The 16,816-nt window shown below is 35.5% G+C and overlaps 1 protein-coding gene across 7 annotated transcripts in view; it reads right to left on the bottom strand.

The window, feature by feature from the left end:
- Positions 1–23: 23 nt before the first annotated feature.
- Glmn (glomulin, FKBP associated protein) overlaps positions 24–16,816 on the bottom strand; it is a 37,962-nt gene continuing 21,169 nt past the window's right edge. For 5 of the 7 annotated variants that reach the window (XM_013514525.1, XM_005385048.1, XM_013514527.1 and 2 more), the window contains 11 exons: positions 16,165–16,218; positions 14,906–14,936; positions 14,543–14,632; positions 13,650–13,691; positions 13,472–13,545; positions 12,398–12,482; positions 11,847–11,953; positions 10,988–11,051; positions 1,963–2,086; positions 918–1,000; positions 24–820 (listed from right to left, as the gene is read on the bottom strand). In XM_013514525.1, coding sequence (XP_013369979.1) covers positions 707–820; positions 918–1,000; positions 1,963–2,086; positions 10,988–11,051; positions 11,847–11,953; positions 12,398–12,482; positions 13,472–13,545; positions 13,650–13,691; positions 14,543–14,632; positions 14,906–14,936; positions 16,165–16,218 — 868 coding nt within the window. In that variant the 3' untranslated portion in view covers positions 24–706. The remainder of the gene's footprint in view (positions 821–917; positions 1,001–1,962; positions 2,087–10,987; positions 11,052–11,846; positions 11,954–12,397; positions 12,483–13,471; positions 13,546–13,649; positions 13,692–14,542; positions 14,633–14,905; positions 14,937–16,164; positions 16,219–16,816) is intronic. The other 2 variants (XM_013514528.1, XM_013514529.1) reach the window with 1 other exon arrangement.

Genomic DNA, 16,816 nt, shown 5'->3' with positions numbered 1-16,816 from the left:
TATTTTATTTTACTTTTGCTGAGTGATTTTTTATAATGTTTAGTAAGTAATTTGTACATATATATTACAAAAGTCAGTTTCTTGATACAAATTAAGCTGTATGGACAAATAGGAGCAAATAAAATACAGAATTTTCTTATGAGCTACCTGCATGAAAGGAAACACACATACTCTCTCTCTCTTTCTTAAGGTTTTTCACAAGGGCAGCCTATATTGTAAAGTTAATCTTTGCAGGCGCTTCCCCATTAACTGCTACAGGGGTTGTGAAGGGACTTTGTTCCATAAGACTGCTCTTGAAGCACATGAAGGGAAGCTAAGAAAACAATACACTCTCTTGAGCACATCACTTTTACAGGTGTGTGGTACCTAAACTGACCCAGGGATTTCTAAACTGTTATACAACACTCAAGCAGATAGTGTATCCATCTTTTTATAAACTCACAACTATACTGAGTAAAGCATTTCAGCTACATTTTATGAAATACAAACTTACTAGTTTGTATCAAACTTTCCAATGTAGTATTTTTAACTTTTTAAAACCATAATCCACGATCCATAATGTATTTTATAGAATTTGACAACTGAAAAGGGTACATTAACTTTTCTAACAGTACCTTTTTGCAGAAAAATATTTACAAAGGTACTAAAAGCATAATGGAAAATACAGTATTTTATCCATTTTTATTTAGGAAGTAGAACTTTTACTTTATTCCAGCATTTTACATTCAGAGGTAGACTTTGTTTGTATTTCAATGAGTTCTTCTACTCGAGCTAGAACACTTTCAATCAAGTCAAATGTGAAAAGAGCTGAGTGTAGGACCTGCAATGCCAAGAAAACTTCGTGTTATTAATCCTGCCTTTAAAAGAAAGCACAGAAAAAGACTAGCCAGATACAGCTTAAGAAAACACCAAATCACCTTCAGCTGCATTTCAGGAGGCATATTAGGAATCTCTTCTCTACCTATAGTTACAGAACAAAGCTCCTTAGACTTCCTGTCTGCTGTAAGAGAAGAAAAATCACATCAAACTTATCCATTAAAACAACGCTCAGGATTTTAATAATACATACATTTTAATAATACATTATGGGCTACTCTCATCATTTACTAACTTAAATCTTTCAGTTATTTGTATGAATTATCAAATCTTACCTAAGAGCTCAAGGAATAATTAAATCAAGATATAAGTAAATACTAGATTCTTCAATGTATGAGGGTAATGCTTTTGTAGATAAAAAGCATTACTTTAGCATGTAAAGGATGCAAAAAACTTCATTTTTATATGTGATATTACAGCCCTCTAAAAAAGATAAGATTTTTAATAATGCCTATAAAAATACCACCACAGATATATGAAAAAGATCACATTATTACAGCAGAATTGTTAACTTTAAGTCTGTATCTAAGATTCTTTTTCATAATTTGTACAGATTTATTCAGGGCTAAGAGGGGTGGACCTAGCAATACAAAAGCAAGTACAATGGCACAAAAGGAAAATGTTTGTAACACAACTACATTCTTTTAAAAAAAATATTCTTTTCACTGCTGGAGATTGAACCCACGGCTGTGCACATACTAGACAAGTGCTCTGGCATGGTGCTATACCCACAAGCCCTTTATATTTTAAGACAGGTTCTTACTACGTTGCCCAGGCTGGCCTTGAACTTGTGATCCTCCTTAACCTCCCATACAACCACATTCTTGATCAGAACTTAAGACTTTGAAACAGATTATGCTTCAATTTGGTAGCCCCATTTCAGTGTTAAGTGGCTTAGACATCTGCTAAGAATCAGTTTAATTATAAAGGAAATGACTCAGCGCTTGTGGTCCTTCACTTGGCACAACTGATGCTCCTTTGGCATAAATTGTACATGAACTGAAGTGTTCTTTTTCTTGAATGTGACAGTTCCAAAATCTGATTAATTTTTAGACCTAACTAAAAAGAAAACTGCACATTACCAACCTTGGTTATTTTCTTGGTTATTTTTAATTTCTGCTTCATAGTGTGCTTTTGACATATTGAGTCCTGTATGAAGTGGCTTTAGGAAATTAGTTTCAATCTTTCCAAGTTCCGTCCACAATCCAGTCTGTTCAGAAGAATTAAAGAATTAGTTCCTTGTTTCAACACTTACTGATAGCCTATTACTATCCATGCATAGAGAGTGAGAGACAAGAATGAATGAAACACTATCCTTGCTTTTCAAGACAGTTTATTTTTGTTACTATATCTAGTTGAGTATCAAGCACAACAAAAAATACAAATGAAAAACGTCCATAGGGCACTATACTCATTACTGCTTCATTTGGGTAGTTCCTCATTTTGAGATCTGTCACATTCATCCTTGAGAAAGTTACTTGATGATAACCCACACACTTTGAAACATTTCTCTTTCCCTATATACCATTTGTACAATGATTGTACCTTGAATATGCCTTCAGCTCTGGACTTTTCAATATCATTACTGTAGCTACTTCTACATGATTGGCTCTTCCTTAGTGGGAAATTTACTACACAACGCTAATTTGGACTTCCCTGGCGACCAGTGTAAAGGCAGACTTTGCTTAGGGCAGCTTGAGGTTATTCTATCACATATCTGTGATGTTTTCATTTCAAGATCATTTCCTCCTACAGTACTAAAGGAGGGATGTAATGAAATCTTACTTTATTTAAAAAAATTTTAAAAGAAAGAAAAGAACAAGAGGAAGAAAATCTATTAGGATTAAGGTTCCAGGCATTCTCACTGGAAAATGTCTTGGGTAAAAAAGGAACCCATTATCCCTAACAATGAAACAGACCACTTGAAACCTATTTTGTAATGAATTCATTTTGATCCAGGTAGTATACACTTTACTTCAGTCCTCCAAATCTACATATATTTATGCTGACCAACTGAAAATAGGAATGACTTTCACATCCTTTCCATTTACATCTGCCCTTTTTATTCTCCTATACTGCTAGGAAAAATACTGTTGGAGGAATGAGCTAGATCAGAATCCAAAAATCTCAAAAAATGTGCTGTCCTTTCACTCAACATCTATGAAGTTATCGTGGGGAAATAATTATAGGCGTATATTATAAATATTCTATTGCAGAGATGTATTTAAAAATAATACTTAAAAAGCAAAAAACTAGAATTCATGAAAACATTTCACAGCAGGAGAATGAAATTGTACATTTACGTAACAGAAAACTACACAACCATTAAAATATTGTTCTTCAGTACGTATTGATGAATGGGAAAAGGCTACCAACAAATAGTATGTGATCCTATAGTATAACCTCATTTTTTAATTAAAAAAAAAAACAAAAAATGTACAAATGTGCTGGCATATCATAATGGCAGACAGTATAGTACCAATACATGCGATTTTAACTACTCCTTTTCAACTACCCTGCTTTTAAAACAGGGGACCTGTTTTAGTAGTGTAATTAAAGATTTTTTACATATGCTTCCATTAATAAGACTTTTGACCCTTCACAGAAAACATGAGTTATACAATTTTGCAAGGAAAATCCCACAATATCTTACGGTAAAGCTAAGTAATCAAGACAGTTGTGTGGTATTGGTAGTAGACACAGGTCAATAGAAGAGAACAAAGTCCCAAATTATACCTGTACTTACACAATTTGCTGTTTTTATTTTAGTACTGGGAATTGAGCCCAGGGCCTTCACATTGAGCTATATCCATAGCCCTTTACCTTGAGAAAAATGTGTCAATAAATTGCAAAGTTGTCCAGGCAGGACTCGAACTTGCAGTCCTCCTTATTCAGCCTCCCAGAATGCTGGGATGAAGTGGTACCTTGGTGCCGGTCATTAATTTGGTTCCAGGAGGCATGACAAGTACCAAAAATGAGTACCAGTGATTGTTTTGGCTAGAAAGGATGGTGAGTCATGAGGCGATGGACACTGACATTCTAGCTTGCACATTAAGTACCAAACAAATGACAAGTACCGAGACGAAAGTTTTTGTGTCAAAAGTGCATGGCCTACTGAGTTCAGTGAGTTTCAGAGCCGCTGAGTACCAATGTGTGATACCCCTGAATGTACAGCAGCACCTATCCTGATCAATTTATTTTTGAAGAAAGTGCCAAGATAATTCTACAAGTCAGGGATAGCCTTTTTAACAAATAGTGCTGGCATCAAAATGAAAGAAAAACCCTTCAACTCATACCTCCCACCACATAAACTTATTTGAAATGGATTATAGATCTAAATATAAAACCTAAAACTATACCACTTCTACAAGATAATATAGATTATTTCAAAGATTTCTTAGAGCTTGTTATGGCTTGTATCTAGATGTCCCCCCTAAAGCTTCATGCAGTCATAGGTGGGGCTTTTTCAGAGGTAGCTGAATCTAGTGTGTGACGGATTCATGATACAATGCTAGGATAAAAGGTGGTTGATTACTACATCATCCACTGATTGGTCTGGCCATGCCTTAATCCCAGTAGCCTGGATTACAACATAAGGGACAGAAAGAGGCTTGTCTTGCCTCTTGCTTGTTTGCTTTTCTATCTTCTGCCCACCGTGAACTTTCTCCTCTGCAATGCCTGTCTGCCATGCCACCCTGCCCTAGAGCCAGCTGACCATGGACTGAAACCTCTACAAACTGGAATTAAATAAACCTCTCCCCCTTTAACTTCAGGTGTGAGGTATTTTGTCTCGGCAACGAGAGAAAAGTAGCTAAAATAAAGCTCAAAATACATAAACCATAAACAAAAAATCTCCTTGGTCTTCTGGTAGGGGTAGGGAAAAAATAACTATTTGATATATGCCAGAGTACTCTGTTTTCACAAAGTGTCTTGAGAGAGACTAGTTAACCAGAGCGTGATCTGCTGTGCTCTCTCCAGAGCCTACACCCAACCCGTCAGTACTAGCGGTCCGTCCCCACTAAGGGAGGGGGACACAAAAGCACTTGTGAAGTTCACAGTGCAGGAGCATAAGCTGACCAGAGACCTAATCATACAACTATAATAATGATTTTCCTTCTCCCACCTTATTCCATTACTAAAGGCTCATTTATGGCAGTTCATTTTACCTGGTACATTTATCTGCCTATCAAGAAAAAAAACTATAGGGCATAGTAAAAGACAAAAAAATGGGTTGATAACATACAGCACAGATAGGCTAGCTACGGGGCTGATTCTAGGTGATTCTTATTTCTGGAATTTTCCGTGCAATATTTTTGGGCCACAGTTGAATGTGGGGAAACTGCAATAGTAGAAAGCAAAATGGTAGATAATGGTGGCCTATTATTTTGGTTTTTATCTGTTTTGGTATTAACATTGTCTTATTAAACTCATAGCATTAGTTATAACTACTATTTTTCTAGCATCAAAACATGTAAGATCTGAGTTATGTGTTTCTTAGAAATATGGTAAAATTATCTGACTTTGGGTTTTCTTTTATTAGACTGCTAGTGGCAGTTTTGTTTAGTTGTATTTTCTAAGAAATTCCATTTCACTAAAGTTTTCAGATTTACTGATGTATTGTCATAAAATTTTTACTATTTTTACTGTATTTGTACTTATACTCTAATTAAGATAGTGTATTTTCATGCAGTTTAAAAATCAATCATGCTAGAAATCATTCAGTAATTTTCTAATAAGCATTTAAAACTGGAATTTTTCTGAGTACCAATGTAGCTGCATCCCACAAGTTTTAACATGTAGTATTTCATTATTTAATTCTAAATAGTTAATATCCTTTATCATATACAAATGATACCCTCAAGATATTTAATTCATAATATATGGATGTGCTCAAGCTTTACCATATATTAGTTAGTTAAAATTGTAGATATCTATGCTTTACTGAGAGGTTTTTATTGAGTGTGCCGGGCTGTACCTAGTAACTTGTATTTATTTAAAAACCTCAAATACCCAAATGATTTTCATAGGGATCATACGCTGAGAAGCAGTGATCAAAAATGGCACTATTCAGCTGGGCGAATGCCTATAATCCCAGCACTTAGGAGGCGGAGGCATGAGGATCAAGGTAAGGCCAGCCTGGAATGCACAGCAAGACCCTCTCTCAACAAAACAAACAAAACAAAACAAAGAACAAAAGCAAAGCAAAGGAAACAAACAAAATGGCATTATCCAATGCCACGGAAGAATTTCTAATTTTTAAAAATTTGTCAATTAAAATTTCAATAATCCTATGTGGCCACTGTCTATTATAATGAAAAGTGCAAAGCTGTAAGGTCTCTAAATATTAAAAACTTCGTTGTTTTCAATGACAGTTATATAGTTAATACACAGTCCACAGGTAATAAAAACAAATGCCAAAATTAGGCTAAAGATTTTTTATATTTCTTTCAGCACTGTATGGTTTATGTCTAGAAGTCCCCTCCAAGCCTTAATGCAGCCGGCTGGATCTGTAGTGTGCGATGCTGGAACTGATTCACAGTGCAGTGGTAGCCAGGCTCAGGGCCACTATGATTAAGCGGGTGAGTGTTACCCACCCTAAGTAGTCTGGAGAAGATAAAAGGGGCAGAAAGATGCTGTTAAGGCCCTTGTTGCTTTGCTGCCTTCTGTTCTACCAGGAACTGTTTCTCCTCTGTGATGCCTGTCTGCCATCCACTCTGTCTTGAAGCCAGACAATTAGGGACTGAAACCTCTACATCCTTGTGCAGGGGCCGTGATAATCTTCTCCGGATCGTTCCAATTTTAGTATATGTGCTGCCGAAGCGAGCACTGAAACCTCTACAAACTGAGCTAAATAAACCTTTCCTCCCTTAATTTGTGAGTGTTGGGTATTTTGTCTCAGCAAAGAGAAAAGCATAACTCCATAAATCTTTCATATGATGAACTGTAATATTTTTAGAAGTAGGTGGGAGTAAAGAATGGAAATAATATTTTCACTGATTTACATTAAAATTGCCAGATCCTTAAAAAAAAAAACTACAAAGAAAATCATTTTAAGATCTTTAATCTTTAATGTACAGAAAAGTAACAAGATTTTTTGAATAGTTGTAAGGATTAAAATTTGAAATACTCAAAAATGGCTGCTTTTAACAATTCTCAAATCTTTCCAGTTCCAAGGCTTACCTGTATGTTTCAAAATTCACTGTAGCTTTTCTCACAAAAGACAGACTAGGCATTTCTATACTACAAAGAAACTTACTGCCAGAACAGATGGGGACTTTGCAAAAATGAATAAAAAGAAGCTATGAAAAGACTCAGATTTCCCTTTCTCCTTTCATTGGTGCGTATCAATGGTAGAGAATGAGATTCATTATGGTATACTGGTACACGGATGTCACATTTTCATTATTTTCATCCTGTTACCCCCTTTTCCCTCTCCTCTGCACTTCCATCCCATGCTCCATCTCTGTGAGACTGTATTCTAGTTTCCTGTTTTCTCTCCTTTGTTATTTTATTGCTCATATAAGAGGAAGCATTCAATTTTTAACTCTGAGATTGGCTTTTTATTTATGAAGTAATGTTTCAGAATATCTACCACTTGTAATATAAAGGAGCTTCTGTAACCTGAAGCATTCGCCTCTACAGATACCACGCAAGGGATATGTTTTATTTATTTTCTGTAGTGCTAAAGTTTGAACCTAGGGCCTTGCGCACGATAGGCAAGCACTCTACCACTGAATTACACCCCCAGCCAGGACACATTTTAATCTTGGTGAAAAATGAAATGTATGCATTTATGGCATATGTGTATGTGCATATGCAAGATATTTGTAGTTTTCTTCCTACATGAAGAAAATATATAAATAGATTATACAATTTGTTTCTAAAAATTGCTGGTACTTACTTATGGCTTTATAATCTTGTTGTTTCCCTTGACTGTTTTTGCTGAACATATTATAATTAGAAATTATTTTATGAAACAATGGGTAAAGAAATGGACAGGAAAGGATATGAATATAACAGAACAGAAAGTAAGGAATAACATAATTATAGACTGTGCACAACAGATTACTGTAATTCAAAGCAAGAAAATCTTGGGCATAGCAGTGCATGCCTATAATCTCACCACTCTGAGGCTGAGGCAGGAGGACTGCCATGAATTTTAGGCCAGCTTGGGCTACATAGTGAGTTCAAGGCCAACCTCAACTACATAGTGAAACCCTTTTTCAAAAAATCAAACCAAACCAAAAAAGCAAACTAAAGGTATCCACCAACAGACAACATTAGGTATAAAAACTTAAGTTGGTTTTAACAACAGAGGGCATGGTTTACACTGTTAGATTCACAAAAAGTTACGTGGAACCCAAATGTGGGAGGAAGTGCTTGTAACTTATGCAGGGAGATAAAGGCCTGTAACACAGTAAGATGAGAAGGGAAATGGCTTAGGAAGAGTAAGTCAGGTGACAGTAACTCAGAAAGGCAGGAGTGGAATCTGATCATTATTCAAATATGAATCTCTTTGTTGTCTTTGTATGTGAATGATTCTGTTCTTATTTAAATTTCCTGTTTACTGTTCTGACTGCTTTTCAGCTTTTCATCTGAGGAGTTACCTCCAGTCTACTTTACCAGGTCAAAAATAGGAACTCATCCTTTTGAATAAAATGTTCCCCAACTAAGCATCACTAAAGTATCATTTTTTCTTTTAACCGAACTTCAAAAACAATGCCCCAATCAAAAGCTACTTTTTTTGGTCACTAGGGATTGAACCCGGAGTTTTGCCTATGCTAAGCAAGCACTCTACCACTGCGATAAACCCACAGTCCCAGAAGCTGACATTTTTTGATTTATTAGACTTGCCTCTCATTCACATATATGACCTACTACACTTGTACCTGAGAGAGATGTGTCCCTCAGAGACAGGCTGCCTGTCTGAAGCTGCTTCAAAGGTGTCAGGTTGCCACCTTCGACAAGGTCTTTGGCTAATTTCTCTAGTTCATGTGATAATTAATGTGGCAAAAATTTGGAATATTTGATCCCTGAGGAAAAAAATGGAAAACCATTAAATAAGGCTGTCCTATGGCTTGGCTGTATTCTTTTCTTCACCATGGAATGTTCCCATCCAATAGAAGTGAGGAGTTACTTGTGGATATTAAAGCATAATGCTGAACTCTCAAGTGTTCTCTCTCTCACCATCTGCTGCCTCTGTGTCCCCCACCTAGTAAGTCTGTCAGTTCCAATCACTAATTCCTTTTCTGTCAAATCAGATCATCTCTTATGTAGGTACAGCTTTTTCTGACTACTAAAGAAGTAAAAACTCACTCCTTACCTAAGGACACCTTCCGAAGGTGCAGGGCCTCCAATAATGCTGAATCTTACACTGTATGCTTTCTGTTCTTACCCCTCCTTTAGCAGTCAATTTGTGATGTCAGAAGTTCTGGCCACTGCCCAGAATCATGGCCATTTCTACGTCTTTCTAGATATGTGTTCCTGTGCATATTAACGATCCTTCCCTGTGCTTACATTACCAGTACGAAGGGAAAAGTGTAGTACTTTTCTTTTAGCTTTGTGAAGAATAAATGATACACAAAACCTGGCCAGAACAGTGGTTGCCTCTGGCAGGGATGGGGATGGAGCAATAAAGTCAGAATTAACTAGGAGGAGGCATGAGGAAGCTTCTTGTGATGATGGGAATCGTCTATATTTGATATGGTTTAGGATAAAATATATCTATGCATTTATTAAAACACTGAATGTACACTTAAAATTTATGTATTTTATATAAATTTTACTTCACAAAAAAACTGACAAATATTTAACTCTACTTAATGAAATAAGTGCTGAAATATTCTGGGCAAACTACGCTGGCTTCTGCAGCTTACTTTGAAATGCATCAAAAAACAACAATGAATGGGGAATGGATGAATAAATGGTTAAGCAAGTAGAGTAAAATAGTAGCAGCTAGGTAGTAGGTAAATCAATGATCACTATAAAATTCTTTAAGCTTTATTGTATATTTGAAATTTTTCACAATAAAACGTTGAAAAGAAATTAACATCTAGTACAGAGTAAGCACCGGTCAATGAAAGCAATTAATCATTAACTAAAGAGGGATGAACAAGAAGTCAAATAACTGACTATACAAAATCAGTAAGGAAAGAAGGAAACTGCTACTTTTCCCCATGAACTTTTCATCCCGAATCACGATTTACACTATTAAAACATTTCTTTGGCATCTTTATATAGAATCAATTGCTTTCATTCTATTGCTTTTTTTTTAAAAACCAGAATAACAACATATGATTCAGATGGTTACACTTAACAGAGGTGACACATGTAGGGACAGCAATTATTAGAATAGAGTAGGTAGAAGATAAAAAGCAAATTAATTCTACTGTATGACAAATCTCCTTCAAACAGTTTTCCATTTGAATACTTCTAATGAAGTGCTATTTTAAAAAACCACCTTCCTACACACTGTCCAAAAGGTCCTGTTAACAAATTCAGTTTCAGTACTGAAAGTGCTTCTTCAGTTTGTCATGACTGATGATGTGATATTAAATGTCAGACAATTTTATATAGCTCAGACTTAAATCACACAATATAGGTAAAGAAAATTAACAAGTCACTCAAATATATGTTGAGCTCCACAAGGTCAGTCAACTTAGAGCCTGCAACATATCTAATCCCATACCGCTGAGCCACGAGGCAGAAGCACAGTAGGAAAAGGAAAGGAAAACGAAGTGGGATGCAGAATGCTAAGTGCTTCTGAGAATGAAAGGTTAAGGGTCAGAATAATTGTTAGTACCTTTCCTAGCCTTTGTAGCTGAGTAAGATATTAAACACTGGCTTACATAGTTACTAAGAGAATCTAAAATATTCCTTGCTGGGCGTGGTGGCACATGCCTATAATCCCAGCACTCAGGAGGCTGAGGCAGGAGGATCATTGCGAGTTTGAGACCAGCGTGGGCTACAAAGTGAGCTCAAGGCCAGCCTCAACTGCACAGCAAGACCCTGTCTCAAAAAGACAAAAATAAATAAATAAATAAATAAAAATAAAATATTCCTTGTGCATTTTAAATATACTCACAGTTTCTTTTTGAAATAATTAACTTACTTGATTGTCACTTTCATTATCTTTGATAACCAAATACCTCAATAAATTTAATGAAGCCATAATCCTGTTAATTAAAAATATATAATTTGTTACTTACAGTAGTTTTATATAATCAACTGCTATTTCAATGCATGAAGGAAGTGAAAACATTATGAATATTTTTCTAATTACATTTGACATTAGAAACTTCCTGTCACATCTTCTGGAGTAGTAATTGCTTATTACTCTTGTTTGCATTCAAATTCATAAAATGCAGTGGTGAAAATTACTATTTTTCCCCCTTCAAAAAAAATCTGTTATCCTTAATATTTGAAAATATCATCACTTGGTTTCTGGATCTTAAGATTCCTTTCTTTCTATAAGTACTTTAAACATTTCTCAACTTCCATTCTAGTATAACAACAGGGAGATCACATGTCCTATCTGGGGTGGGGGGGTACCTGAAATACAAAATAAAACAACAAACCCAAATACGTAAGCCTCTTATAAATGATACCCACGAGATTTGTAATTTTTACCACATATGCTACAGTTACAAATCTCCATCAGATTTGAGTATATTAAGGATACAAAATTAGGGTGTTGGTCATTCTTCTTGAAAGATTTTACTTTGTTTCTATACATTGAAGAACTTAAATATGAAAGTTTTAGGGGCTGGGGATTTAGCTCAGCGGCACAGCGCCTGCCTGGCAAGCGCAAAGTCGTGAGTTCGATTCCCAGTACTGGAAACCTGCCCCCGCCAAAAAAGCAAGTTTTAAGAATTATTTTATGAATTAACCATAGATTATAAAAACCACAAAGAATACGTTTTATTACTTTAGGTGGTTTACTGTTTGAACCTCAGTGACAGTCTCCTCACCTATCTGAGTTTTGTAGTAAATCTGTTTCAGCACCCTCTGGGAGAAACAGCACCAAATCTAAAAGGGAAATCAGCTGTGGTCCTGTAAACCATTTGTTAGGCGTTTTCTGCAAAGTCAAGAAAAATTGGGTAAGGTTTAAATAACAGTATGATAAACAGTGCTTTTCTGGCACTTTAATACTACAAAAATAATCTTTTACACATTAAGATTTTTTTAAACTTAAGATCCATACTTCTCTTCACCTTCCAGCAAACCCTGCCAGGCTGAGAACAATGGTGGTTGCTCTCTGTTTTCTATCCGGAATCACTAAGTATTCACAAATAGATGAAACCTTATAAAATTTTCATTTATTCTTCAGAAACATACAGCAAAACAGAAAGTCACATTATCAGTTCAATGAATGCAATTTAAATGTATAGTTAAGAAAATTTCATAATTCAAAGTTTTCATAGTAGAAATAAGAATATACCTTAACACTACAGATAAATCCATATTTTTGTATTCCACATATAATCAAAATAGGTAATTGACACTTTTGCTATGTTCTTACCTTAAAAGACATGTCAATTTGGTTTTTGATATTCTGAATAATAAAGGCCTCCACACCTGAGTGATTACTTGTATTCAATAAGCACCTTGAAAGCAAAATTACAGTATATGAAATTATATTACAACTAAATGGTGATAGAAGTTTTATCAATTCAAATGGGCCATGTGTTCTTACTTCTAGAAATATAAATCCAGAATGAAGACAGGGTGATCAATCAAGCACAAAGTCAGATCTTTCAAAAAGAAATTTCTACTAATCCAGTTTGAATGTTTTTGTGCATAGTTATAATTTTTTTTTTTTTTTTGGTCTTTTTGAGACAGGGTCTTGCTACGTAGTTCAGACTGGCCTTGAGCTCACTTTGGAGCCCAGGCTCGTCTTGAACTCACAACAATCCTCCTGCTTCAGCCTCCTGAGTACTAGGATTACAGGTGTGTGCCACCACACCCAGGTGCACAGTTATAATTTAACATGGCAAGAACTGACATCAATATCGTAACTTAAAACTTCCCAGAATTATTGTTGATGTAGGTGAGTGCTGGTTAGCTTAACTGCAAAAGGAGACTCCATATATGACTAGGGCTATAGTTTGGATCTTAAATGTTCCCCAAAAGCTCATGTGTTGAGAAAGTTTGGTCCCCAGATGATGGCTCTGTTGGGAGGCAATGGGACCTGCAGGAGGTGGGGCCTACTGGAAGGAAGCAGGGCTGTGGCCTTAAGGAGGATTTTGGGTCCCTGATCATTCCCTTCTCTTTGCTTACTGGCTTCCATGAGGTGAGCAACTCCTTCGCCACCTGCTTGGGGCCATGATGTTCTGCTTCTCCACAGATCCAGAAGCAGAAGTTTAGAGTATTTCCATTAACTGAACTGAGATATATACTATTAGTCATATAATATGTATGTATAGATTATCCAAAAATATTTGATAAACCCCTCTCTACCAGTCACAGATTACTTACAATACTGCTTCCGACTAGGGTAGAATTCCATGTAAAACTTGCTGAAATACTGTATGCTGGCATTAATTTGGTTTTCCATCAGCCACACACTTAACAATTAGTCATGCTTGATACATACCTAAATAATGTATATTTGCCTTGTGAATCCAACTTGTTAATATACAACTGAAGCATGGCTAAACCTTTTTTCCTCTAAAATGGAACAAATAATATTGTTACATAAAGTTAATAAAGATTAAACTAGCAAAATTTCTCACTGTAACTCATTATTATTTAATCCCCCCAAATTTACATACCAATGTCTCAATGGGGCAAAGTGTCATTACTTTGACTAAGCTCTGAAAATAAAAAAATTAAATTGAGATATAAATACTATATTGACTGCAAAAACTCTATGTTATCAATAGTGGATACTAACATTTCAGAGATGAGGTAGGAGATTATAAGGGTGGGAGATTTACAAAAAAGGTAAATTTATTTTTCCCTAAAGTTTTCATTCTGCTATCACATCTACAAGTTACATCTACAAGTAACAAAGTGATATGTTACAAAGTGATTTTGAAAGTGAATGGTAATTTTCAGTTATGTTTAGAGTGGCAAGAAAATGAAATCAAGTAGACACAATACAATGCATTCATTAAAAATAAGCCTAATATCTTAACAAAATCTATGCTTTTTTATTTAAATATTAAGAAATTTCTCCGCTCACAGCTAAGGGTATATCTGGATATAACAACCAACCAAGAGTACTAATAAACCACAGGAGGGAAAAAAATGTATGGTAGTCTTTCTAGTAATGAGTCAGAGCACGCTTCAGATGGGAGTTCTGAGAACATGAATTACGGAAAAAGTAAAGCAGCTTCATTTTCCAAGGTTCCAACAGATACAAAGTATTAAGAAAATTGTTTGTCATCAGATGCAATGGCATCAACTACGGTAGCTATTAATAGTTAAGTTTAAATTAAATTAAATTAAAAATTCAATTCCACATTTCAAGTACTATACTCAGTAAGGGTACTGGCTTTCTTACTGTACAGTACATATAACACTTCTATCATCACAAAAAGTTCTAATTGATGAAATGACACTAGAGTTTTCAAAGTAGAGAAGTGGGAGAGGAATTGTGACCTTACCTAAGGCTCAGAAGGCAGGGGGCTATTTTAAAGATTAGAATACATATTTCATTTACCTGAGGTACAGTAAGAAAACTCTTGATTTCTAAGTACTGGTAAAGTACACTGTTATCTTCTATTCTCAATAAACCACTCTCCAGCAGTTCCTACAAATTAAAATATAAACAGACAGGTAGAAGGCAAAATCAACAGCCATATTTGTCGATATGATATGTATTTAAATTATAACGGGGGCTAGTCAAGGTGGTGCACGCCCATAATCCCAGCTCGATGGAGACTGAGGCATGAGGACGACTGCAAGTTCAAGACCAGCATGGACTACATAGTTAGTTCACGGCCAGCCTGAACTATATCAAAAGGCATTGTTTCAACCAAAAAGAAAAAAATAATAAATTATAATGGGAGAAAACAAATCTTACCAATCCTTTGGACAAAATAGACTCTTCTGTTCTGGAAGAGAATGTTAAAATTTATCAATGAGTTTATAAATTTAGAATCATTCTTTAGGAAAAAAAATAAATAAAAATTGAAATTTAAAGACTGAAAATACATTAACATGAAGGAGACATTCTATTGAAGAATTAGCAAAATTCTTAATCCACTTTGATCTGTCTTGATTTTGATATCTACCCAAATTAACATGCCCAGAGATTATTTCTATATTTCAAATCAATACATCTTTAATAACAAGTGCTAAGAAATAAATTATATCTGATATAATTTTATATATTATAGTTGACTGTTCTGGGCTTGAAAACTAAATATTTTGCAAAATCTGAAAAAATACTGGATTCAAAACTACTTATTTTCACTGTATGAATTTCAGAAACCATATGAAAATAGTCATTAAAACATATAATAAAACAAATTTGCAGAGTTAACAATTACTTGTGCCAGGACACACTTAGAAAATCCTGCTTTATAGGCTGAGGTTTTGGACATTTGCCAAGTTACAAATTTTCCTTCCCCTGGGGTAAGATGGGATTGATAAACTGTGACTAACTAATGTCCCTAGAGAACAGTACTGCAAGGACCTGACTAATCTCAAGAGATAATTTAAACATGGTATATGCCAAAAAAAAAAAATCAAAGAAGATGGAGCTGTTCATTATTCTCAAATCTGAAGAAATTATGCATGCCTGTTACCTTGTCATTTTTTTCCTTTCTTAGCACCTCAGACGAAAAAGCTATCATTGAATGACATCACTGCTAATTATCTAAGTTATAAAACGTAAGATCAAGCTGCCTCTTCCTTTTGATGCAGTTCATAGACTATGTCCATGCACTGAAAACATGGATGAACTTCTTCCTTAGATGGAAGAAGGTATAGAGAGGTAGAGGTGTTTCAACCATCTTTTGTTGTTGTTTTTCAGATAGGGTCTCAGTGTGCATTCCAGCTGGCCTTGAACTCACAGGGATTCTCCTGCCTCTGCCTCCTGAGTGCTGGGATTACACTCATGCACCACCACACCCAGCAATTTACCATCTTTTGAAACAAGGTTAACCTCATAAAGGGGTACTTGGCAAACCCCTGAGGGGAGAGAAAAGGTTTACTCAACTGTTTTATAAAATAATCAGTTAATTAAGGGTTAGCCAAGAGAAGGCAGTCTCCCTTGATCTTGACAAGACTATTTTAATACTATTGTTTAATCCTTATATACCATGGAAATGACCTTACCTTTGCAAAAAGACTTCAGTATGTCCCATAGTAAACTGCAAAATGTATGAAGGGCTAAAGTAGAAAAAAATGCATAAATATGTATATACACACACATACAAACATCCATTCATTTATTTATTGCAGTACTAGGAATTGAACCCAAGGCCTTCATCCTGAGCTACGTCCTCAATCCCTCTTTTATTTCTTATTTTGAGACAGGGTCTTGCTAAGTTGCTCAGTTGCTCACTTTTGGCTTGACTTTACAAGCCTCTTGATTCAGCCTTTCAGAGTGCTGGGATGTCAAGCAGGCACCACCACAAACAGCTCACATGTTTTGAAGCTTTACACACATACATAATGTTATGGGTTGAATTAGGTCATAAACTCTGAATAACACCTTGCTTGGTTTTTAGAGAGGTAATATAAAGTGAACCCCTGGGGTAATCCAATATGACTGATGTCTATTAAAAAGTAAAGTTTGGATAGACATGCACACAGGGAGAACACCATTTACATATGAAGTAGAGAACAGGACAAGGTATAAGCCAAAGAACATCGAAGACTGGTAGCAAACCACCGGACGCAAAGGGATAGACATGAGATTCTTTCTCACAGCAGAGTAAGGAATCAGCCTTCTAAAGCAGTTCCTTTCACACTTCCAGGCTCTAGA

Source organism: Chinchilla lanigera, unplaced genomic scaffold (genome assembly GCF_000276665.1).
Source record: "Chinchilla lanigera isolate Chin_1 unplaced genomic scaffold, ChiLan1.0 scaffold00022, whole genome shotgun sequence".
Lineage (NCBI taxonomy): Eukaryota > Metazoa > Chordata > Mammalia > Rodentia > Chinchillidae > Chinchilla > Chinchilla lanigera.
The sequence above is the reverse complement of the archived record's forward strand: the minus strand, read 5'-3'. Positions and strand labels throughout refer to the sequence as shown.